Consider the following 24,104-nt stretch of genomic DNA (forward strand, 5'->3'; position numbering starts at 1 on the left):
AACAACATGTTCCAAAAAAGCTGGGATGGGGGCATGTTTACCACTGTGTTTCATCATCGCTTCTTTTAACAACACTCTGTAAGCGTTTGGGAACTGAGGAGCCCAATTGCTGTAGTGTTGAAAGTGAAATGTTTTCCCATTCTTGCTTAACATAGGATTTCAGCTGCTCATCAGTTCGGGGTCTCCTTTGTCGTATTTTTCATTTTATAATGTGCAAAGGTCTGGCAGACCAGTTTAGCACCCAGACTCTTTTAATACAGAGCCATGCTGTTGTAATACATGCAGAATGTGGTTTGTCATTGTCTTGCTGAAATAATCAAGGCCTTCTCTGAAAAAGATGTCGTCTGGATGGCAGCATATGTTGCCAAAACGTATATATCGTTCAGCATTAATGGTGCCTTCATAGATGTGCACGTCTCCCATGCTGTGTGTACTAATGTGCCCCTTTACCATCATGAATACTGACTTTTGAATTGTGCACTGATAACAAGCTGAGTGGTCATGATTTCCAAAAAGAATTTAAATGTTGATTCATCGGACCACAGGACACTTCTCCATTTTCTTTCAGTCCATTTTAAGTGAGCTCGGGCCCAGAGAAGATGGCAGCATTCCTGGATCCTGTTCATATATGGTTTCTTCTTTCCGTTTAAGAGTTTTAATTAGCATTTGTGGATGCAGCAACGAACTGTTTTCACAGACAATGTTTTTCAGAAGTGTTTCACTGCTCATGCAGTGATTTCCACTAAAGAATCATGTCTGTTTTTAATGCACCAAAGATCATGGCCAGCAAATACTGTTTTTTGGCTTTGTCCCTTGCATACAGAGATTTGTCCAGATTCTCTGAATCTTTTAATGTTATTATGTACCGTAGATGATGGAATGCAAAAGCTCTTTTCTATTTTATGTTGAGAAACGTTATTTTTGAATTATTGCACTATTTGACTGTGCAGTCTTTCACAGTGGTGAACCCCTCCTCATCTTTACTTCTGGAAGACTTAATCTTTTCTGGAATGCTCATTTTATACCCAATCATGTTATTGACCTGTTGCCAAATAACCACCAGGTGTTTTTTTTAGCATTACACAACTTTACCAGCCTTTTGTTGCTTTTTTGGAACGTGTTGTTGGCATCAAATTTAAAATGGGCATATATCTTTCAAAGAACAATAACATTTCTCAGTTTCAACATTTGATATGTTGTCTTTGAAGCAATTTTGAAGAAATATAGGGTTTAAATGATTTGCACATCATTGCATTTTGCTTTTATTTACATTTTTCACAGCGTCCCAAATTATTTGGCAATGGGGTTGTAGTTTGAGTTAATTGTCTTGTGAGGGCTACAGTGATGTGCTGTAATTGATAGAGACAACATTTTACACAAAGCTAAACACTGTTAAACTTTGCACTAAGCGCTTTCCTTTGCACTAAAAAAGGGACTTGGTCTTAGCAGTTGTCAGTCATTTAACAGATCTCAGGCAGATAATTTCTTTTAACTTTGAAACAATTAATTGATGCTATGTCAATGCCTGCCCTAAAAATGTTTGTGTAATATCACAGATTCGCAACATGCTGTACATAACTTTGAACAGGCCACTATTTAAATAGTCACATCCTTTAAAAAGACACTGAGTATCTCAACCTGAATATGCCAATACACTAAAATAACCTAGGCTAATGTTTTGGTATGCAATTGTTTATGCACCATTTGGGCTTAGCCTGCTATTTAGTGCTGTAGTTTCCAAAAATAGCCTACAGTAAGATACCATCAGTTCACATCTAACAATTCAAGATTTATCCAAGAATTTGTAAAAGCATTTAGCCTAAAATTGCTTGGAACATATAAGTGCCTCCTGTTGGAAACAGTTATTCTCCCAAGCTGCAATAATGCATGCACAAATGAGCAGTCGGTAGAGGTGTAAACCCTGTTGGTACACTTGCAGTCCTTCAGTCCTCCTTCGTGCATGGACGCCTGAAGAGCAGGAGTGTCTCATTTCTCATTCTGGTGTTCAAAGGGTTACTCACAAGCACAGTTTATGTGCCCTTAGTGGGGCCTTCGGTTAGGACCGCATGTATGTGGCCTTTTACCCAAAATTCCTTTGTGAAGATACATATGAGGACCAGTCAAAAGAGGAGGGATTTGTTAACAGCTGTCTGACCAACATGGTGCAGAAGATGTGAGCTAAAATGCATTTGTTTATTAATTGACATTGTAATTGAGTTGCATTATGCGTGTCTATGTAGAGCCACGGTAGATGATTTTTCTGGATGTAGTAGATACCTGTATGGCCTGTGTGACGCACAAGTCTGTCCCAAATTAACTTATTTAAACCTAGCACAAAAAACTAGGACCGTAGGGCGTAGGGCATCTTTTAGGACAGGCCCAGAGAATTCAAAGAAAAGCAGCTGTAAATCTGATGCAAGCGAAATTTTATTCCATTAGATGGCGCAAGTGCCTTACAAAAGTGCCTGTTTTACCGTATAGGCGGTAGTGTTAAAGACAAACCCAGTTGTATGTCATTTAGCCCAAAATGTCTTATTAGTGTAGAACGATCTTACTCATCACAATAATTTTTTATTGTATTTTTTAAAATGTTAGCAGGCGAGAAAGAAAGTGTAGAAGCGTGTATGGATAAAAACACTATTGTGCGCTCCGGCTGTCCGTAGGGCTCCATAGCTCAGGGGTTAGAGCACTGGTCTTGTAAACCAGGGGTCGCGAGTTCAAATCTCGCTGGGGCCTCAACACCACTTTTTTCTTTATTTATCGGTTACAATAGCACTGAATTCAGACACACATGTAAACCGGACGTAACAATAACATATTTGAACCTTATTTCCTTCCTGCGTTATGCTTTAGTCTGTGTTGAGAGCGAAGTAACCAACATAAAACAGAATAAAAAAAATAAAATGGCATGAGTAAGGGACGTTGAGAAGGCAAGATTCAAAGGGGAATATATCCTCTGGGATAGTTAAGTTAGAGGCATAAATTGAATTTACACAAGCAGTGGTGACACAGTTTGACTATACGTCCCGCTCAGGGTCTGAATATCTCTCAATACAACTTCACTGTGTCTGAAGATCGAGATCTCATGGCTTCTAGAAAAGTTACGTCTTACAACTGGCTTTTAAAAGTGAACATGGATTATTGCAAAAATCTACATGGGATTTCATTACATTTATAATGAAGGGAGTGTTTAATTGATGCCCTGCGATGGACTTGCGACCTGTCCAGGGTGTATTCTGCCCTTCACAGAACGACAGCTGGGATATGTTCCAGCACGCCCCGCGACCCAGAAGGATAATGATGTGTGCGTGTGTGTGTGCGTGCGTGCGTGTGCATACACAACACCTAAACACTGAACCCGTCGAATGTAACACGCGGTCTTCGTGTCATTTCCTCTAAAGTAGCCCTTCTGTGAGGTTTGCCAGAGCCCGGATAGCTCAGTCGGTAGAGCATCAGACTTTTAATCTGAGGGTCCAGGGTTCAAGTCCCTGTTCGGGCGAGAGTTTTTCTTATACAAAAGTATGTGTCATATAAAACTTAGCATACAAGGTAACTTCAGCTTGTCTACGTTTTAGCAAATAGTTCACAGTTTTAGTGTATCTAGCGCTTTAATCCCATTACCGAATCACTTATGCCACATAAAGAAAAAAAACAGTAGGCTATATCTTATCATGTAGCCCTTTTAGTCCTTAGCTAGTTAGCTTATGTGTAACAGTATTAGACTTATAAAAGACTCATTAGCCTGAAGCAACTGAGGATAAGGCGGGAGCTCCCTGCTTTCTTTGACAAACACTATTCATATACATTTATCTAACACAATATGATAAATACAGTATATGTTCAAACAAACAAACAAAGAATACTTAATTGTGTTGTCTGATATTGCCATCTACATTTGTAGCATATTCAGGACGCATTAGTGCCAAATATTAATGTTCTGCTCAGGCAGTACTGGGCTAGTCAGACTGCCTACCTACCCTCAACATTATAACTGAGAAATTACGCACGCTACAATTTGTAGTAGTGATCCGTCTAATCTAAGGACCACTCAAGAAAATATCCTATTCGCCCAACGTGGGGCTCGAACCCACGACCCTGAGATTAAGAGTCTCATGCTCTACCGACTGAGCTAGCCGGGCTGTAAGTCAGAACGGACCTGAACGAGACAAATGCGCCCACCTTCCAAGACGGGACAAGATAGGATAACTCGGTTGTATATCTACAAATAATAATAGCAACCACTGTGACTTGAAGCCTGAATTTTGTTCCCACACGTTTATTGATTTGTAAATAGCACTATGCCAGCACAGCAGCAGAAACTACACACTACTTTTGGAGCAAGAAGGAAAAACGTGTACCTGTAGAATTTTGGTTCAACTACTAATTGTATGGAATACATAATGGCAGCGATCAATGAACTACTAGAGACAGCTATTCTGGTTTGGCACAACATGCAATGATGCAAGACCACCCGTTAGATTTGGGACCAAAAACATCACGTTCCCTGACCGGGAATCGAACCCGGGCCGCGGCGGTGAGAGCGCCGAATCCTAACCACTAGACCACCAGGGATCTTAGAGACGGAGGGAAAGTATGAAACAGAGAAACTACAGGATTTCACTGTGCCGTCTTCTAAATAGCTGAATAATTAGTAACGCTTATAAACGAGTTTCACATAGCAACACTATGCAAATAAGTGTTTTGTTCAGACATTGTCTACAATTATACGGTCTTTATCAGACCAATTCAGTGTTCATTATTGTCATATTTCACACAGTTCGGTTTACTAAACGGGTATTTCAAAATAATTAAATCAGTAAAGTTGGTCGCAATACCCAGATGAAACAATGAGCTGCAGGTGTGACTGTAACCGAGTAATCTGTTTAAGTAAGCTTCGGTGTTAGTACCAGGCAACAATTTAGAGCCAACGGGAAATTACAAAACACACAAAGAAACAAAAGTCCAGGGGGTGGGGTCTGATCCAAATCCAGCTCCTCCGGTGTCGTGTTTTCACTGGTCTGTATTGCCATGTGAGCTGGACTCAACAACGCGATTTCCACGTTTTTGTTCAGGCCGCTCATTAGTATTATAATTTTGCCACGGAACAACAAGGAAGGCAGTGCACAAAAAGGGTAGGTCTGTTCTCTACGCTGCTTGAGACGTGGGAAGTGGGATTGTGTAGTGTAGCTGTCTGTCTGGCTAAGCCGTGTATCTGGCTACTTCTTTTACATAAAACGATCGCCCGGGTCTGTCGAGAGACGACCAATCGGATTCGGTCTCTTGAGAAAAAGGTCGAGTTAACGGCTAACTGGCTAACAAATGCAGCAAGAGCTAGTGAAACTCAGCTCTGTGTTTGCACGTTGAACATTTCATTGTACATAATGTTTAAGTGAAATCAAGAGTCAGTGACTCAGCTATGGTTTTGGTCTGGAGGATTGCTGACCGGCCGGGGTTCTTAGTGTGGTTCATCAGTTTACTATGAAAAGTATTTGACACGGATCATTGCTGTAAAAGGGGTGATAACTAAAAAAAAATCACATTTTAAAAAGAAGGAGGGCTAAAATGTACCCCTTCAAGGGAAATTGCAATGTTTTCCCCCAGATTTTCTGCATAATTGTTGACATTCAGAGTAGTTTGATGTGCAACGTGCCATTCAGATTTGCTCACAGTGGTGTTGATGGGAACCAGTCAGAACATTTTAATGCCTCTAAAAGCTGGTCCCAAAGTTATTACTCAAAATGGTTATGATTGTGCTGCCTGATCCCTGAGACATTGTTTTATTATAGTTTTGAGCTCTATGTTTGGTCTAAAACTTAGGCTGTTGTTCAAAATCTATTCAAGGTGGAGGGATACATGCAGGGCTTTGTAAGGCCAAACAGACCCCAAAAAGGACTGACATTTTCAGATTTATCACAATTTTATCATCATCAACATTGCATGTAAAAACTCAGAGGACATGTGTCTGTTAACTGGTCATATTGAATAGTAAATAAAATTGCTATATTTGCATTGTAGAGATTTCAATCCCTGGTTCCTATCACCGCCACTGTAAAGAAACCGGTCTGTAAGTTTTTCTAAGATGCATCGTTTCACATCTCACATTTCACATTTCAGTGTGAATGACTTTGTTTACATCTCAATGATTTAATTATGCAGACATTTTGAAAAGCTTATGGAATTCCCCTTCAAATTCGTAACATGGAACAAGATTGATATGACTTGTGAAAAAACAACTTTCTCTCACATCTTATTGGTCATAACCAATAACCAGACACTTTCAAGATCTGTCCAGAGAGCCACTTTCCAGAACCAGCTGTCAAGACAGAAAAAGACACAATTCAGATCTTTCCAGAGAGCCACTTTCCAGAACCAGCTGTCAAGACAGAACCAGATGCAGCCACCAGCCTTTCTATCAGCACATGTGTATTCACTGTACTGGTTTTTAATGTATCCTGGTTAATCTAAATATCCAATGCGTTAAGTCTACCTTCTTTCTGGGCGAGCTGACAAATCAGAGCACACTCGGCTCATTGAGAGGCGGGGCTTAAAGACACAGGCAATCTAGTGTGAATAGAGATGTATGGTATGAGAAAAATGTGTTTTTGGAACACTGAAGCACGTAAATCTATTCTAGTAGACCCCAAAAATACAATTATCAACAATGAAAATGAGCATAATAGGTCCCCTTTAAGCCTTTTCCTCATGTAAATCATTTCAGAATGTCCCACAGTTTTCAGAGTGGTTCCCAAGCCAGTCCTGGGACCCCATGATCTGCACTGTTTTCTCTTTTTCTACTCTAATACGCCTGGCCCAGCTTGTTAATCAGTTGAATAAGGGATAATAGATGAGGGAATGCATAAAACTGTGTATGTTGTTGGGCCCCAAATTGGAGCTAGCTATAACAATAATGTGTACTGCATATTTTCTTACTGTCCACAGATGCATATAACAATTTTGAGGAGAAGGCAGAGTCCTGTCATAGAAAAATGCATCAAGTGTTGCAGTAGTAAATATCACTGCCCATTTTGCAAACCTCAAGTTTACCGTCCCGCCATGGAACTACACCAGGTGCAATACCATGTCCATAATCATTTAAGTCTGGCAGTAAAGCATCAAGGTAACTCGCTCTTCTGTTGTTTTGAAACATTCATTACGCTACTAATACATGGGGAACGTCTAGGATATATATGGCAATTACTTCTGTCATTTTATACACACTTTTTAAATACTATGCATATCATTTTCATACATGCTCTGTTTTTACCCTTCTTTATACTTTCACTTTCAGAGTTCTACATAGTCAAATGCAATTTGTACTGCAGAGACCAGGCACATTTTCACTGCTGCTATTGCCCAACGACCATTATAAGGAGGGTTCAAATAGTAAAACATTTGACAGCATGTAGAAAACGATGCTTGATTACAAAACCATCCATCAAAATAGAACCAGATGCCATCACTGATCCCACCATTAAAAGAGAACCAGACACAATCCAGATCTGTCCAGAGAGCCACTTTCCAGAACCAGCTGTCAAGACAGAACCAGACAAGTCTCAGGTCTTTCCAGAGAGCCACTTTCCAAAACCAGCTGTCAAGACAGAACCAGATGCAGCCACAAACCAGCCACCAGCCTTTCTATCAGCACGTGTATATATTGTACTGGTTTTTAATGTATCCTGGTTAATCTGACTATCCAATGCGTTAAGTCTACCTTCTTTCTGGGCGAGCTGACAAATCAGAGCACACTCGGCTCATTGAGAGGCGGGGCTTAAAGACACAGGCAATCTAACAGAGTGTGAATAGAGATGTATGGTATGAGAAAAATGTGTTTTTGGAACACTGAAGCACGTAAATCTATTCTAGTAGACCCCAAAAATACAATTATCAACAATGAAAATGAGCATAATAGGTCCCCTTTAAGCCTTTTCCTCATGTAAATCATTTCAGAATGTCCCACAGTTTTCAGAGTGGTTACCAAGCCAGTCCTGGGACCCCATGATCTGCACTGTTTTCTCTTTTTCTACTCTAATACGCCTGGCCCAGCTTGTTAATCAGTTGAATAAGGGATAATAGATGAGGGAATGCATAAAACTGTGTACGTTGTTGGGCCCCAAATTGGAGCTAGCTATAACAATAATGTGTACTGCATATTTTCTTATTGTCCACAGATGCATATAACAATTTTGAGGAGAGGGCAGAGTCCTGTCATAGAAAAATGCATCAAGTGTTGCAGTAATAAATATCACTGCCCATTTTGCAAACCTCAAGTTTACCGTCCCGCCATGGAACTACACCAGGTGCAATACCATGTCCATAATCATTTAAGCCTGGCAGTAAAGCATGAAGGTAACTTTTTTGAAACATTCATTACACTACTAATACATGGGGAACGTCTAGGATATATATGGCAATTACTTCTGTCATTTTATACACACTTTTTAAATACTATGCATATCATTTTCATACATGCTCTGTTTTTACCCTTCTTTATACTTTCACTTTCAGAGTTCTACATAGTCAAATGCAATTTGTACTGCAGAGACCAGGCACATTTTCACTGCTGCTATTGCCCAACGACCATTATAAGGAGGATTCAAATAGTAAAACATTTGACAGCATGTAGAAAACGATGCTTGATTACAAAACCATCCATCAAAATAGAACCAGATGCCATCACTGATCCCACCATTAAAACAGAACCAGACACAATCCAGATCTGTCCAGAGAGCCACTTTCCAGAACCAGCTGTCAAGACAGAACCAGACAAGTCTCAGGTCTTTCCAGAGAGCCACTTTCCAGAACCAGCTGTCAAGACAGAACCAGACACAATCCAGATCTGTCCAGAGAGCCACTTTCCAGAACCAGCTGTCAAGACAGAACCAGACAAGTCTCAGGTCTTTCCAGAGAGCCACTTTCCAGAACCAGCCACTTTGACAAAAACAGTCATCGAGACAGAACCAGATGCAGCCACAAACCAGCCACCAGCCTTGCTTTCAGCACATGTGTATTCAGTGTACTATATTTTAATGTACCCTGGTTAATCTGAAAATCCAGTAATCTGAAAATCATGCTGTAAAATACAAAGTCTTAAATAAAAAATCTAAACATTCTTAAAAACACTACTGAATGCAGCAAGTAGCCTATTAAGACGACGTGGTCTGACTTCAGGCCTGGACCAATGGGAACACGATAAGAGGAGCTGGATTTTTATGCAACTCTGTTGTTTCTCAGGTACTGGGTTGAATTTGCAGCTTGTACACGAACAGTTTACTTAGTCAGTTCTGTTCATTGTACGAGCTAGAATTGCGACCAGTCAGCTGCAAAACACCCACACTCCACATTTCTTTCTGTTCTTATGCTTTACCATTTCCTGAATATGACCCATAAGCTAACAAGCGAGTTAAAGGTATTTTATATCCAGGCTTTCTTCGTCACTAATGTTAGTCAGCTAGTTAGCTCAGTGGTTCACAATCCTCGAGGAGCACCTGCACTTTACTGTGTTTCCTGCTCCAGCACACCTGATTCATCTAATAAGCTAATTAATGAAACCATTCTAAGTGGGTGTGTTGGAGCACAGAGCTCTCAGGACGGAACTAGATGCAACCACTCAGGGTCGGTTTTGGGAACTTGTAGCCTAGCGTGAGCTAAATAGTGTGTTTTTGGCCAGATAATATACCATTTCAGTAACGTTAGCTTAGTAATGTTCTATGTAAAACTAGTTTTCAAACTAACAAACAAAACAGCAACTCTTACTAAAACCACTATTATTATTTTCTTTGCCAAGGTTTTCGTGCTACAGTGCTAGGTTAGCTAGCATATGTGCGTGGCGTAAAGCAAGCGTAGTAGTTAATTGTCTGTCTCCGTCCTGCTTTAAGTAACGTTAAAACCGCCTTTACTTACCAGTTACTGTGTTATATTTTTAATACTTTGGGGAAAGATGTTGCATTGTATCTGCTGTAGAGGAAAAACAGGTAACAGTACAACGTACAACGTGCGAGCTGTTTGTGTGTCTTAATATGACGAAACCATCGTCGTGGCGAGAAATTACGTCACAATGCGCTTTTCTGAGCGTATCGTCAATAGAGCGCTGCCTGTCGAGTGTTTTAGAGAGATGATTATTATTAATGAATGTTTCTGTACCTTTTGTGGTTTGGAAAAGGAAACAGTTACCCGTCTGTTTTACCAGTGTACTTATACTAAAGTGTTTTGGATTGATGTGGAAAACTTTGTTAGAAGAAAGACTAGACACTGTATTACACTGGATGTTTCAGATGTTGTTATTTATTTTACAGATTAGATGTTAAAGTATTTCTTTTTGTATAATACTTCATTATTATGGGTAAATATCATTTACATAAGAAGAGATGGTTTGATTATAAGCCAAACTTTACACATTTCTTCTGTGATCTTAAGGAATATGGCACTTCTTTAAAAAATAGAAAAAACAAGAAAGCAAAAAGGACTTTGGAATTATATGTTGATTATGATTTATTTAAGGTGTAAGCACACCCCTGGCTGTTGGTTGTTCTAAGTTATGTTATTGTATGAATTCTTTAATAAAGAAAGGAAAAAAAAAAATCAATAGAATCCTGAGCAATTGCATAACTTACCTCATACAATGCTTTAGACCAAAGATAAACAGCAAGGCAGACCTGCAAAGAAAGTCTCTGATTCAAAGTTAGACCATTATCTTATTTAGTTACGTAGAAAGGTGTGTATGTTTGTTTGTTACATTGTAGTGTTCTGTATTTTATTTTTTAATTAATAAAACACAAATGCCACCTCTGTTTTTAGAGCTTGGAAGGATCACCCTTCACAAGTGGCCATAAAGAGGGGCAGCCTTTATGGATAGCCCTCTTCAGAACAAACTGGTTTTCAGTAGGGTTCAGTTGACTACATATCATTGCCGCCAGAACAAAACTTGCTCTTTACGCTGTCAGAATAAAAAAAAACTAAAAAAAACACACATATATATATATATATATACTCACACGTGTGTATACTCACGTGTGTGCATGTATATGTATACACACACACACATTAAGGTTTTTCAAGAACACGTATGAAGTATTAAAAACACAAGCCTTTTTTGTTTTCTGATACATTCATTACTCCATGCATCATTGCACAATAAGCTCTTCTATTCAATAATTCTATATAATAATTCTATTCTTGCAATAGACAATATAGTGTCCAAAGTGATTTACTCTTCATTTTGCTACAAGAAATATACATCAGAATAGGCAAGGCCCAGTTTTTATTTTTATTTTCCCAAATTTAATTTAAAAGGTTAGATAGGCTACTCATGGGTCCTCCTCTTTATATAACACACAACAAAAAGTATATTTGTTGCTTAGAAAAGTCCAGACATAACATTTGCCATCAAAGTCATTTTTAATTATTCTTAAAAATTCTTAAATAATTATCTTTCAACAAAATGCAAGATGACAGCACTATATATGTTTTTTTCTAGGCAAATACCCTCACTATTAAAAACTGACCAGATATTACAATATTACAAGATACTGATTTTCAAAAGGGCTTCCTTTTAGATGCCTCACTGAGTCTGTTTTTCTTCCAACTTATCACATGCACAACAGCAACTGCCAGCACCAATCCTAGCTGCCCAAAACCCAACACTGCTGCAAATATTGGGTAAGGGATGAGACTTTTTTCTGCCACTGAAAGAACTGCATCTGAGGAAATTAAGAGAAAACAGTTACCATAAGAGTATGCGACTATATGGATATCAGAAAAGATGAGTTATTGGCTTTGTAGATGCTGATAAGAATTTTTGAACTAAAGAAATGTATGATATGATCATCAGTGTGGTCTGTACAAGCTTTCAGAAATCAAAGGTGACTGCATTTATTGCCTTCGTACAGCCTTACAAAGACTCAAACTGAGCAGTGCCATGGGTTTTAGCTTACCTTTTTCATAGTTAGAGATATTTTCAGCTCTTATTTCTCTCCATGGGTGAATAGGCTTAGCTGAAAGATGACACACATATAAAATCTTATAAAGAGATCTGCAGATCACAGCACTCAACTAAATTTAAATTACACCAAAAATCTGTTACCATATATGTGCACTCCTTCTTCAAACTCCATGCGTTTGCCATCTGCAGTTCCACAGTAGTACGAGCCGAGATCACTTTTCAAGACATGGGAAATCTTCAGTCCAAAAAACATGTCCACCAGACAACCCTTAAAATGAGTGGAATTGTAATTCCAAACTTCTGACAATTTCCCATCACTCTTCAGGCCTGTAACCATCAGAACCCTTGGCCTTTCCTCCATGCTCACTCTCAACCAGAAGATCTCATGGTGCAAAGAAATGTTACACTTCAGTACAACGGTTTCTCCAAGTGTAACTGGTTTCATTTCTACTGCCTCCAAAGCTGTCAATGGTAGAACAAGGACCACTGCTACAGAAAAAAATACATATATATTAGAGTACACTCTTAAAAATGGTTCTTCAAGGGTTCTTTAGTAAAGAAAATTGTTCTCTGTAGAACCATTAACACTCAAAGAACTATTTGCATGCTTAAAGGGTTCTTTGCATCGTGTGACGATTCTTTGGATTAACAGAGAACGTGTTGTATATGGTTCTGTATAGAACCTTTTTTGAAAAGGGTTACAAGCTTGACATCATAACCATAGAAGAATCTTTTTTGATGCTAAATAAAACCATTTTTAAAAAGATTCTGTATAGAACCATATACAAGACATTCTCTGTCAATCTGAAGAATCATTACACGATGCAAAGAACCCTTTAAGCATGCAAATGGTTCTTTGAGTGTTCCTAGTTCTGTATAAAACTATTGTCGTTACCAAAGAATCCTTAAAGGATCATCTTTTTAAAGAGAAATGTTGCTTTAACTTACCATTTAATGCCATAGCATTTTATTTTTACAAGGCAAACCAGACAACTCAATGCCCTTTTTAACAATATTAAGGTATGAAACTCACCAGCACATGAAAGTAACCAAGACAGCAGCATCCTGTGTTTCCACGTTGAGTCCATGCTGTTTCTTTTCAGAGTAATTTCAAATGTGCCTGATGTAAATGAAAGTAAAACTGCATTTTTCCATTACTCTGCCCCCTCACACCTAAAGCAAACACGTCTTTGAACACCGCAAATTTCTAAAGAACACAGGCAGGATGTATTCCCTGAAGTCACACAAAATAAAAGTGCTATTTTTTGTAACACATTCATTCTTTGGCACAAAATGATAGAAACTAGATGTCTCTTTTGCTGAAAACTCTGTTATGACTAATCACTACTTTATTGCTGCCTTTAAAAGAAGAATTATTGCTTGTGTCCAGTGAGGTTATATATTTAGTTCTGTATTTCACAATTAAAAAAAACAATCAACCAATCAAACAACTAACTGAAATAAATAAATTAAAATCTTACATCACTACTCAAAGGGGCAAAATTCTGCACTCACCAACAGGAAGCTGCCTGTAAACGGATGTGGGGCAACTTTTGATCTCTTATGTGTGACTTCCTCAACACATTTACAACAGGTCTGTGTTTAGTGGTCACGTTTTTCTGGACCAGTTACCACAAACATTTTAGGACCAAATCTCCAATGAAAAACAGTAAACAATGAAAAATAGCAACAGTATGAATTAAAACAAGACCACGCCACATCATTAATTAGTCTTCTTTACACACATTTACAATTCTGGATATCAGCAGTGCAAATGCTTAAAATTTTGCGTGTGGGTTTTAAACAAAAGTACCCAAACATTATGCCTCAACAGGGCGTGAATATTTGTATCTGTCACAATCATGCTAGCTGATGATTAATTGACTTTTAAAAAACTGCATTTCACAATTACACTTTTCTATTCATTCTAAGCCATTATTAAAGCCTATATTGACCAAATTGGTCACTTACAGTTGACTGGGGCAGACATAGCAGGACAGAAATTTGTGTGTGACTTTGTACGAACAAAAAAGTATGTATTCATCAGCATAAGCGAAGATAGGTTTAAAAATTGAAATTGATATGGATATTCAGACAACATATTCAAAATATAAATGTAAAGGTCACACAAAATAAAGCATTTTCTAGATATTAATGCTGTTCTTGTGCAAATTGCACCTGGTGTCATTACAAAAGGCATGGTGAAAGTGACGGAGCTTCCTAAAGTTCGCAGGAACAACGTTATCAAACACCACTCGAATGGAAAAGGCTACAGAGCCATAGCAAGGACCTTAAACGTCCCTGTCAGTACAATTGTTTCAAAAACACACAAGAGGAAAGCTCATCCAACCACAACTTATCGTCCAAGCACAGGTGCACCACACAATATTTTTGAAGGTTAAGAAGGTAAATGAAAAGCTGACACTCAAAAAGAACTGCATTGCATCCTGAAAGCAGCAGGAACAACAGTTACACAGTGAACGATAAACAATGAACTGCACTGCAGTCATCTCTGTTTATATACCTTACCCAATACTCCACCACTAAAAAAAAAGAAACAAAGACTTTTTATACTTTTGCCATACAAAAGAAAAATAGAACTCTTTGGCAAAAACACCATAACTATAGTGCAGCATGAAGGTGGGAGCATCATGATAAGGGGCTGCTTCTCTGCAAAAGATATTCTGGCATTACGTGTCATCAAAGGAAACATAAGGGGGACATAGAAGAGGAGACTTGAATCCCATCAGCCAAGAAACTGAATTTGGAAAGAACTTGGGCATTTCAACAAGACAGTGATCAGCAACATAAAATCAAAATAAGACTAGACTGGTTTCTAAAAAGAGGCGAATGCTTGCATGGCTTAGCCAATCTTCTGACTTCAGTCCCATTGAACCTTTGTGGAGGATTTTGAAATTGCAAGCACTTTAGAGGGACACTCGTAACCTTGATTAAACAACATTAATGAAGATGGCAATATTTCAAACAGACAAAGACACGATAAAGAGCTTAAATATAAAAGGGTAACCACCGATTTTATAGTTGAAAAAAACAAAGAACACACATTCTTCAGTGCTACAGGTTGTAATAGCACAATTGCACAAGATGCAGAGATATTTAACAGTAGAACAACATGAAGCAGTTTTAAAATTTAGTTCACATCTACGTACTGCACATGTAATTTTCTGCAGCAACTGAGATTCAACGTCAATGTTTTTGTTAAAGCTATACAGCATGGAACTGACTTAGGTATTGTGCTTAAAGTGACTTTCAGGAAAACTTGCAAAAAATTTAGGAACATGTTTCGTACACTGACATAACATCATGTAAACATTTGCTTCAAAAGTCAGTCATTAATCAGCTGACACAAAATGGTCTTAAGGCCTTCAAAGTAAAAAGTAAAACCACAGTGGTTCTAGAGACAAATTGCACACAACTTGACCACTTACTGCTCAATATATATATAATTTTGTAAATTTTATTTTAAATAAAGCAAGAATACCTAGCTCTCATATGGGGGAAAAGCATGGTATCTCTCCAAACAATGGACATTACATTGATCACCAAAAATACACAACACTATGTAGCTTGTAACATTCTAAAAGATAAGTAAAATAGTCCGGAACCAATTTATTAACTGAAACTAAACTTTTCAGTACTCTGAAAGAAATGTAATATGGCAATTCTGAGAGGACAATCTTTAACGAAATTTAACAAACTGATGAACCTCCCACTGACTTTATGATGCAGCAAACCAATGAACAATTTAAATGGACAATTTGACAGACATTAAACCCTATAACTTGCAGCTGCAAAATAACCTTCAAAAATCCTTCAATTAAAATCACTACACATCTCTGTCCACATATCAGAATCCCTAAACATGTAAAACCATCTAAATCAGTGAATCTTAGGTACATCGCTTTGTCACCTTTTGTCTGCTTTGACCTCTATTTTTGTTTTAAGAGGCCACAGCATGTTGAGACAAGTCATGCAGTAATGGTGTTATTTAAATAAAATCTCCCAGAATACAACGGCTAATGTCTCCAAACGCATACAGCTCACTATAAATCGAAAGGAGTAACTGTACAGAGATGCTTCATTTATATGGGTCCAGATAACATTGGTGAGTGAGTGGAAACATTAAATATATTACAACACACATTTTAAATTTTAACCATAGTCTTTGTACTCAGAATAAAATTTCAATTCTGCTTATTTGCATTTCGGATTCTTCATTTTGCATCTTCATTTCTGCTGTCCTTGTAAGAGGTAAAACTTTCAGCTGGCTCCCATGTGTTTTTCCATTTTGCCCCACTGAAAGACAAAACAATATATGTCTCATACAATACACAATACAAGTCCTATAAACTGACTGGCACAAGACAGTTTTTAACCAAACAGGCTTGTAGAAACAAAATAATTGTTCTTCAGTCCATGTTAAATGCAAAATATTATTGGCTGAGCAAGCCAACTGTATGCAAGTTATATTTTAACCTTACAGCTCATAGTCATTAATAGCATTGTAGGTCATGGCACAGTTTCATGGCGAGTTAAAATGGAACAGAACAGCTTACCATAATGAGCAAGGCATCCACTTAACTCTGACTTCATTTCGGCCCTTAAAATTGAGAGAACAGGAAAGTGAAACATGAGCCCAAATAACAACAATTTTACTTAACATAAGCTTTTAATTTAGTATCTGAGAAGCACTCTAAAGAAATGTGCAAGCCAGGTTAGATGTGTTTGGGTGTTTGCTTGTGTCAATGTTAGTGTCTCCTTAAAAGGGAACACAATGACAGTGAACATCTTTTGTTTGGAAGACAGCTGTAACTTGTTGGTTTTTAGCCTGAAAAAGGAATAGCTTGGACTTGGACTCAGTTTTGACTTCCGCACAGTACTGTACACCTACTCATTCATGCAATTCATGTAAGTCAACACGGACCACAAAGAAATCTTTCCTACACCTTGTGGAATCAGTGCCAAAAAGAATCAAGGCTGTTTTGAGAGCAAAGAGAGGCCCTACCCAGTATTAGTATAGTGTCCCTAATAAAGTGCTTGGTGGGTGTACATTTATTTTTAATACTTTTTTATATACCAAGAAAATTGGTTGTCATCTAAATTAATATTCTTTGAACCTACCTTTGTGTTTCGCCATCTAAGAATTTTCTCAACAGGAAATACCCCATTGTACACGTCATGATTGCAATCTGGAAAAAAAATAGTCATCCTATTGAGATCTTTGAAACATTACAATTTACAGTGTGAAGGATCACAGTTTGACCACAAAATTACAAACAATAATTTATCCACTGCTACTATCAACCTTTTATCAACCTTGAAGAGACTTCATGAGGAAATCGCTGGCTCAAAAACTAGATGTCAGAACTTTACCTGACATTTTCCGCTTTCTTGAAAGTGAATTTAATCCCGGTGTTAATTCATCACTTCCACCAGAAGATCCTTCTTTACATTCTTCACTGGCGACTGTAGGTACAGTCAATGATATTGAGCAACTCTCCTTTTTTGTTGGCTGGATTTCGCCAGAGGCAGCTGGAATGACAGGATCTCTCATCTTGTCATCTGATTGCTTCATGTTTTCATTTATCCCAGGTCCTGATCTAGAACCCAAGATACCTTTGGTCACGGTCTGAGAGCCAGATTCCTTGCTTGGCTCAAGTGCACTCATAACTCTGTCTGTTGATGGCACATTGGCATCCATGCTAGATGTAAGGGTTTCCACTCCTGAGGGCAGGTTCTGCACCATGGCCATGGAGCTCAGACTGGCTTTTTCATCTTGCAATAAAGAGCTTTTAGGGCACAAGGCAGCTTCCAACTGAGCATTTGAAATCCTCTCCAAGCGAACCTCCACCTTGGCCTTAAGTTCTTTGGGCAGTGTAAGTTGCGGGGGTTTGGGGTTGTCTTGGAGAGAATTCTCAGCAAGATTAGAATGGGCATGAATCCTCTTGTGCATATTCCAACCACACTGGGTAGCAAACATATGACCACAAAGATAGCAGCAGTATGGGAATGGCTTGGTTGAAGACTGTACACTTCGCCTGTGTGCAGCGAGATTCCTCAGATTTTTGAATGTCTGTCCACACCTGTTGCACTCATGCATAGTGGAGCACTTGTGGCCTTTGAATTGCATCCGTTCATGAAACTTATTTCCACATTTCCTGCAGGTGTATACTTGTAGAACCTCCTGGGGATTGTTATTTAGCTGCTTCTCTTGCTCTGAGCATTGGTCTGACGAGCAGCACAAACAAGGCCTCTGGCTGTTAAGGAGCTGTCTGTCACGAAGTGTGGGTGTAGTAGTGATGCTACTTTTTGAGGCCAATCTTTTTTGGATGTATTTTTTCCTTGTCACCACTGCTCCCCTCTTACCTCTGTTCTTACTGAGTATTATTATGCCAGTACTAGAGGAGGGTAGTTGAGGGTCAACCACTGAAATAGCCTGGAGTGGCAATTTTGACACCACTTCGGTCTGTGCTGATTTTTGAAGTTCTGTGACTTTGGACGATTTAGCAGGACGACCTCTTTTACGTTTAACTACAGTCTGGGAAACTTGGATCTCTTGGGTGTGGTTTGGACTGGTTATAGATGAGTTAACACCACATATATCTGCAAAAATAAAAAAGTTAACTTTTAAGCACTGAAAAGATATATTCAACATTTTGAATAACTACAGGTTCAAATTTTTCATTGAGATTACGTTTTTAGGCAATAAGGTCTCTAAAGCTTTATTACCTGGTGTTGTCTGTGAAGTTGCTGGTTCATGGACCACCACGCTGCTCTCTGTGATCTCTGGGTTCTCAACTATGGTATCCTTAGATATTTGCACTACACCCTGCAGTGGAGGAGGAAAGAGGTTTTACTTCCAGTTTCATCAAAAGCTCTTAAGAACCACACTTTGGCTGATGACTTAAGTCATAAGAGGTTAAAACCTCAGTCACTACAGTTCAAAAGCAAGTTTTAAGTACTGAAAAAACAAAAGGTTTCAAATAACACCAACCACCCCACTAAAACGTACAATATGTATATTTAATATACTGCAATAATGCAACTTTCGACCTGTTGGTGCAGCTGCTATGTTGCTTCATATATTCCTTTAATAACATTAAAATAACTTTACACACATACACATACATTGCGACAATGTTTTCACAATATGTTGTTACCAGAGTGGTATGACCATATCAGACACTAACGAGGTTCCAGAAATTGTGCAAGGAAAAAGAAGACATAGTTGGTGCACATACAAGGTATGCCTACAAGGAAGGTGTGTCTAATACAGTGACCAGTAAGTGTACACAAATGTATATAGTGTTTAAGAAAAACGCAACACTGCTGTGCCTGACAAACTCATACGACATACATTGGCATGCCACTACTGGTGATTTCCTTGTTCTAACACTCCAACTAAACTTTGTCCCTGCTCTACTGATAATAGTCCACTACCCAAATAATATAATGGATAAACTGTACAGTAATAGATGGGCTACAGTCAGTAGCTGTTTACATACAAGGTGCACTTATATGTTCGATGTTTCTGAAAAAAATGGTCAATGAGCATGGGCACAAGGTTAATAAACTGACCACCAAATAAAAGTGGGAGGGATCTTAATACACGATTATTTGTCTTTTTTTAAGTTGAATGATTCTCAGTTTGAGAAACAGTGCAGTCCATAAATGATTGGACAGGGACACAATTTCGGTTGTTCTGAATCTGCATTCTAGAAAAACAGAAGCACAAAAGAGCTAAGAAAAAATTCAAAGTTTATTGTGGGTGGATGGGACACTGGCATCTACAATCTATTGCCTTTGATTCTCAACACGAGCACCAAACAAGTAAACTAATGACGCAACACCAGATAGCTGGTTAAGAATCAACTGAGCATCCGACCATCCATTTACTTATGGTCCCCTGAAAAGCAGGAGGAAGAGATTATAGCCATGTCTCAGCCAAGGATGCAGTCAAGGAAGGCTGCTTTTCTCATATGTTTTGTCACTCAAGACTGTCCCGTTTTGTAGGAGCCTTCAAATGCAGCCCAGAAACGTGTCCTTCATTTGTAAGAAACTGAAGGGCATAATTTGTGTATCTGTTGAGGGCTTCAGTCATCCACAACCCTTCATATGCTGCGCAAAAATTATTTGAAAAACGTCAGGAAACATCCACAAGTGGTGAGATGCTGTGGCACCAGAGTTTGTAATGAAATGTAATTAAGTGTACATTTTAAATGAATATTATTAAACATAAGAATTAAACACATCTTGTTGCTTATGTCAGTAAACCGTGACTTGTCGGCATATCTTGAATGGACATGAGTGAGCCCTGAAGAAGAGGTTTAAATACCAGTGCTAAAGATTTCTCTCCTACCATGTCTGCAGCCTTCATTTGAGGCACCAGTGTAAAAAGAGCTGTGATTCCTATACGATTCTTTCAACAGAGATGCCAGTCACACCTGGTATTAACATTTGTTTAGAATGATGCAATCATAAGCAGACAGTTCAGACATATAGCCATTTACATCTGACATTTCCATGTATTTTTAAAGTGCCTCCAATGGTCACTTGTGATATGACTGTGTGACAAGTTTCACTGGTGCTCTAGCCACAAGAAATCCTTCTTGGAGGGGAACTCAGTGCAAGAGTCCAGCACGGTTTAGTGATTTCCATTCTCTAACATTTCAACTAAACCCTGTGATTAACCGAGGAGTTGAATCATGTGTGTTTGAGCAGGAGAACCACTCCTGCTCTTACAGCTAGTTAGCGATTGATCCGCTCTCAGCTGGTGGTCGCAAACTTAACTGTTGGTGCGATTTCCAACCAATCCTGTAAGGATTACATTTTCAGTTACGATGGAGAGTTGATTAAATGGTACTTCTATGGCGTTTAGGACACATCAGAACACACTGCAAATGGTACAATTAGAGACACATTAGACGCCATTTACAACTGTAATAGTGCAATCCTCTTAGGACTGGATCACACAAGTATGTTAATTGCAGGTGTGAACAGGGCCATAGAAACCTGCTAACTGAAGTTAACACGCCACACCTTAAGCCCAATGTCTAATTATTTACAGAGTGCAATGTGTATGAAAAAATTACATACCTCACTTCCTCTCTCCTCTGGGCAAATGGTACTAGCGTCTGAAACAGCAATTTGAGGGCTCTCATGCGACACCGATACCTCCTCCGTTTCTCCTTTGAAGCTGACAGTTGTTTCACTTCTCAAAATAGCCTCTGCCCTCTGCTCCTCACTCACTTCCAACTTCTGCTTCAGCTCATCAATTTCTTTCCAGCTACGGGAGATCTCCACCCTAGTCTCCAAGAGCACTTCAGCAAAAACCTTCACAATCTCTGAGGTTGTTTTCGCCATAAGAGACTCAATGAGAGTCTGAAATTTGGCAGATATGGGGTCCTCCACCTCCATGCTGCTTGATGAGGAAAAACAAACAGCTCAGTTGCAGAGTAGAAGAAAGCAGGACATGGACTTACTGTAGGGGGGAAAAGTTTTATTTGGAACAAATATGCAGCTTTGCAAAATAAATGCAAACAGACGTAAGATGTAAGATGTCAATGTAAGTTACACTAATTCATGCTCTGCAAATCACAAAAGATGCTCATCCATATTATTTCAGACTAATTGGAGAGTTAGAAACAACACAGCAAGAACAGATTAATCAAGATGCTATATTTCCCATCTAAGATGTTGATTTTATTTTTTTGGAGAGGTGGTAACAGCCAAGCCAGTAGAGCATCAGCACACTCTAGTCAACGTGCTCCTGAACAATTAGTTTTGAGAAACCCATTAACATTTATCTAGTGCTTCTGCAACAGCCCATGGAAACACAGTTTCCCCAGACCTAGATTAAGCCTAAGCCTAAAGTAAAACTTTCTAAAATTAGTTCACCACTGGCATGGCAGTTTAGTCCAAGACTAGGCTGAAACTATATCTGGGAAACTGGCCCTTTGTCCTATCTGAGGTCCTGTCCTAAATGCTAAGTTATATGGCTCATGCTGTAAGAATTCCCAGTCTATGTGCCTCCTTAAAAAATCAGTCGGAAAAAAAGCAGTCAATAATACAGAAGAGACATACAGATGTTGTGTGAGAGAAATGCCTGATAAAAGTACATATTCTCCGAATTGTTCATATATTCATCACTGTTTTCTGTTTGAGAAATTGAGTCATTTCGGAAATTTCAGTTCCACTGTATCTTCAAAACAGCCAAGCCATACTGTGATACAAAAAGGAAAAATCATCAATATATACAGAGGCATTTACTGCTGGTAACTACAAATGCACGTAGCTAGCGTTAGCAAGCTAAAAGATACTCGTAAGCAAACTCACGATTTATGCCTGTCTATTTTAACCTTGTGCGCAGTAAAAACGAGTTTACGAGGGATGCAGAATTTATAAAAGAGGTTAGAATTGTGAAGTTAGTAAAGGTCCTGTCCTTACATTATACTCCGTGTATACTATTTCCCCTCCATTTACCGGCTAGCTGTTCAGGGAGTTCAGGAAAAACGCAGGTTTTGTTTGGTAAACCGCTACGGAGCCGATTCATCTCCTAACACAGATCTCTTATCATGATTAACACAACACACCAAGAATATGTATGCAAACAGTATTTATGCTGATTTCTTCAAACATAACAAAGGTCCCAAATGACTTACCCCAAATGCAAAAAGAGCGTTTTCTCTGACTGATTCCTCCTTTTTATCACTACAACGAGGGAATTCTCCAACGGGAGAGAGCTGTGTGATCTGGGAAAGAGCCGGATAGAAACACTCGCTATGTGTTCGGTTCCATGCAGGGGGAGAAAAATGTTAAAAACGTTTGAAAAAACAACATAAATGTAAATCAAACCGTCGTTACTAATGAAAGTTCGAGCGCCAATATTTTACAAATAATATTTTATTTAAAAATGTATTTTCGCACAGCGCTGTTTATAAATGTAAGTGTGGAAAAGTTAGACTACCGATACAGACGAGGTACTTGAAATAATACACATTTATGCATGTTTTTCTTAATTTTTTATAGCTTTATTTGGTTTGTCAAGTAAACAAATCAACAATCACAGTTTTAGGAGCCGAAAACGCTACAGAGTGGCTGAAACAGACCCTTCTCAGTCTTGCTGTGACTGAAAGGGGACTGCAGGTTGAATAAATGAAATTTCCCCTTAAACTGCCTTTTCATACATGCAAATGTGTAAGTGCAGAAGGGGTCCCGAAGCCAGAAAAAAAGCCAAAACACAGACCACAACAGTGGATGACCAATAGCTACTTCCAGTATATAGGCATATATCAAAAGAATAAGCTTATGCCTCTAAGGGGACACAACAAAATGCAGCCGCTACTAAACTTTGAGAATAGAAATACCAGTTTACAGTTAGTTAAAAACTAGTTAAAACTAGTTCTGAGGCAATGTATTATGGACAGATGATAAAGCTATTTTCTATGAATTGTCTTTTTTCTAGAGTGATGGACTAAAGTAATGGACAGAGAATAATACTGCTTGATCCAAAGCATACCATTTCATGTGTGAAATATGGGGGCCATAGTACCATGATTTGCATGAGTGCTTCTTTAAAACAAGAGACCACTGGCATAGGTAATAAAAGTGTATCAAAGAAGGGAAAGACAAGAGGAAAAATCTTACACAACTAAAAAAAATCTCATTCTAGCTTTACATGTGTTTGAAATACACAGATACATGTGTATACACACACACACACACACACACACACACACACATTATTTTAGCTGCTTATCCTCCTGGGTTGCAGGTGTTGCTGGAGCCTATCCCAGTCATTGGGCGTAAGGCAGGAAACACCCTGGACAGGTCGCCAGTCCATCACAGGGCAGAGTGTTTATATGATATTTTACAATTTGACAATTTATGTGCACAACAGTAATAATTATATACTGAGTATGGCCTTTCTTTGCTCTCAAAGTAGCCTGAATTCTTTGTGGCAAGGATTCTACAAGATGTTGGAAACATTCCTTTGAGATTCTGGTCCATGCTGACATGATTGCACTATGCAGTTCCAGAACATTTTTCAGGTGTACTTTCATGCTATGATTCTCCTCTTCTACCACATCCCAAAGGTGTTCTACTGGATTCAGATCTGGTCACTAGGAAGGCCACTGAAGAACAC

The 24,104-nt window shown here is 38.6% G+C and overlaps 2 protein-coding genes, 1 long non-coding RNA gene and 4 other non-coding genes across 9 annotated transcripts; 3 read left to right on the plus strand and 4 right to left on the minus strand.

Annotated features, from left to right (window-relative positions):
- Positions 1 to 2,663: 2,663 nt before the first annotated feature.
- On the plus strand, positions 2,664 to 2,736 carry trnat-ugu. The gene has a single exon. It is a non-coding gene; the product is annotated as a tRNA-Thr (tRNA).
- Positions 2,737 to 3,426: 690 nt separating this feature from the next.
- Positions 3,427 to 3,499, plus strand: trnak-uuu. Its single transcript has one exon. It is a non-coding gene; the product is annotated as a tRNA-Lys (tRNA).
- A 567-nt stretch (positions 3,500 to 4,066) lies between these two features.
- trnak-cuu lies at positions 4,067 to 4,139 on the minus strand. Its single transcript has one exon. It is a non-coding gene; the product is annotated as a tRNA-Lys (tRNA).
- Positions 4,140 to 4,500: 361 nt separating this feature from the next.
- On the minus strand, positions 4,501 to 4,572 carry trnae-cuc. Its single transcript has one exon. It is a non-coding gene; the product is annotated as a tRNA-Glu (tRNA).
- Positions 4,573 to 4,987: 415 nt separating this feature from the next.
- Positions 4,988 to 8,268, plus strand: LOC118810681. The gene is made up of 3 exons (XR_005007437.1): positions 4,988 to 5,132; positions 6,940 to 7,117; positions 7,289 to 8,268. It is a non-coding gene; the product is annotated as an uncharacterized LOC118810681 (long non-coding RNA).
- Positions 8,269 to 11,433: 3,165 nt separating this feature from the next.
- LOC118809963 lies at positions 11,434 to 13,462 on the minus strand. The gene is made up of 5 exons (XM_036573479.1): positions 13,454 to 13,462; positions 12,972 to 13,058; positions 12,080 to 12,427; positions 11,931 to 11,990; positions 11,434 to 11,696 (listed from the first exon to the last, which is right to left on the minus strand). Exons 2-5 carry the CDS (start codon positions 13,024 to 13,026, stop codon positions 11,533 to 11,535), a joined length of 627 nt encoding a protein of 208 aa, XP_036429372.1. The 5' UTR covers positions 13,027 to 13,058; positions 13,454 to 13,462; the 3' UTR covers positions 11,434 to 11,532.
- Positions 13,463 to 15,023: 1,561 nt separating this feature from the next.
- On the minus strand, positions 15,024 to 22,713 carry zgc:66472 (uncharacterized protein LOC327494 homolog). Of its 3 annotated transcripts, none has more exons than XM_036574646.1 (7): positions 22,621 to 22,674; positions 21,056 to 21,380; positions 18,689 to 18,788; positions 17,333 to 18,562; positions 17,081 to 17,148; positions 16,516 to 16,559; positions 15,024 to 16,255 (listed from the first exon to the last, which is right to left on the minus strand). In XM_036574646.1, exons 2-7 carry the CDS (start codon positions 21,374 to 21,376, stop codon positions 16,174 to 16,176), a joined length of 1,845 nt encoding a protein of 614 aa, XP_036430539.1. In that variant the 5' UTR covers positions 21,377 to 21,380; positions 22,621 to 22,674; the 3' UTR covers positions 15,024 to 16,173. The 3 variants fall into 3 exon arrangements, with proteins under 3 accessions (XP_036430539.1, XP_036430540.1, XP_036430538.1); XM_036574647.1 differs by lacking the exon at positions 22,621 to 22,674 and adding an exon at positions 22,406 to 22,486 and having other exon boundaries at positions 21,056 to 21,377; XM_036574645.1 differs by having other exon boundaries at positions 15,028 to 16,255; positions 21,056 to 21,377; positions 22,621 to 22,713.
- Positions 22,714 to 24,104: the final 1,391 nt, after the last annotated feature.

This window comes from Colossoma macropomum, unplaced genomic scaffold (genome assembly GCF_904425465.1).
Source record: "Colossoma macropomum unplaced genomic scaffold, Colossoma_macropomum, whole genome shotgun sequence".
Lineage (NCBI taxonomy): Eukaryota > Metazoa > Chordata > Actinopteri > Characiformes > Serrasalmidae > Colossoma > Colossoma macropomum.

Coding starts and splice junctions, on each gene's coding strand:
- LOC118809963 (XM_036573479.1), bottom strand. CDS start 13,026: ATGGACTCAACGTGGAAACACAGGATGCTGCTGTCTTGGTTACTTTCA. Junction 12,428..12,971: donor TTGGTTACTTTCATGTGCTG/GTGAGTTTCATA, acceptor TTTTTTCTGTAG/CAGTGGTCCTTGTTCTACCA. Junction 11,991..12,079: donor AGAAGGAGTGCACATATATG/GTAACAGATTTT, acceptor GTCATCTTTCAG/CTAAGCCTATTCACCCATGG.
- zgc:66472 (XM_036574646.1), bottom strand. CDS start 21,376: ATGGAGGTGGAGGACCCCATATCTGCCAAATTTCAGACTCTCATTGAG. Junction 18,789..21,055: donor CAGAGGAGAGAGGAAGTGAG/GTATGTAATTTT, acceptor CCTCCACTGCAG/GGTGTAGTGCAAATATCTAA. Junction 17,149..17,332: donor AAGAAAGCGGAAAATGTCAG/GTAAAGTTCTGA, acceptor TTTTTTTTCCAG/ATTGCAATCATGACGTGTAC.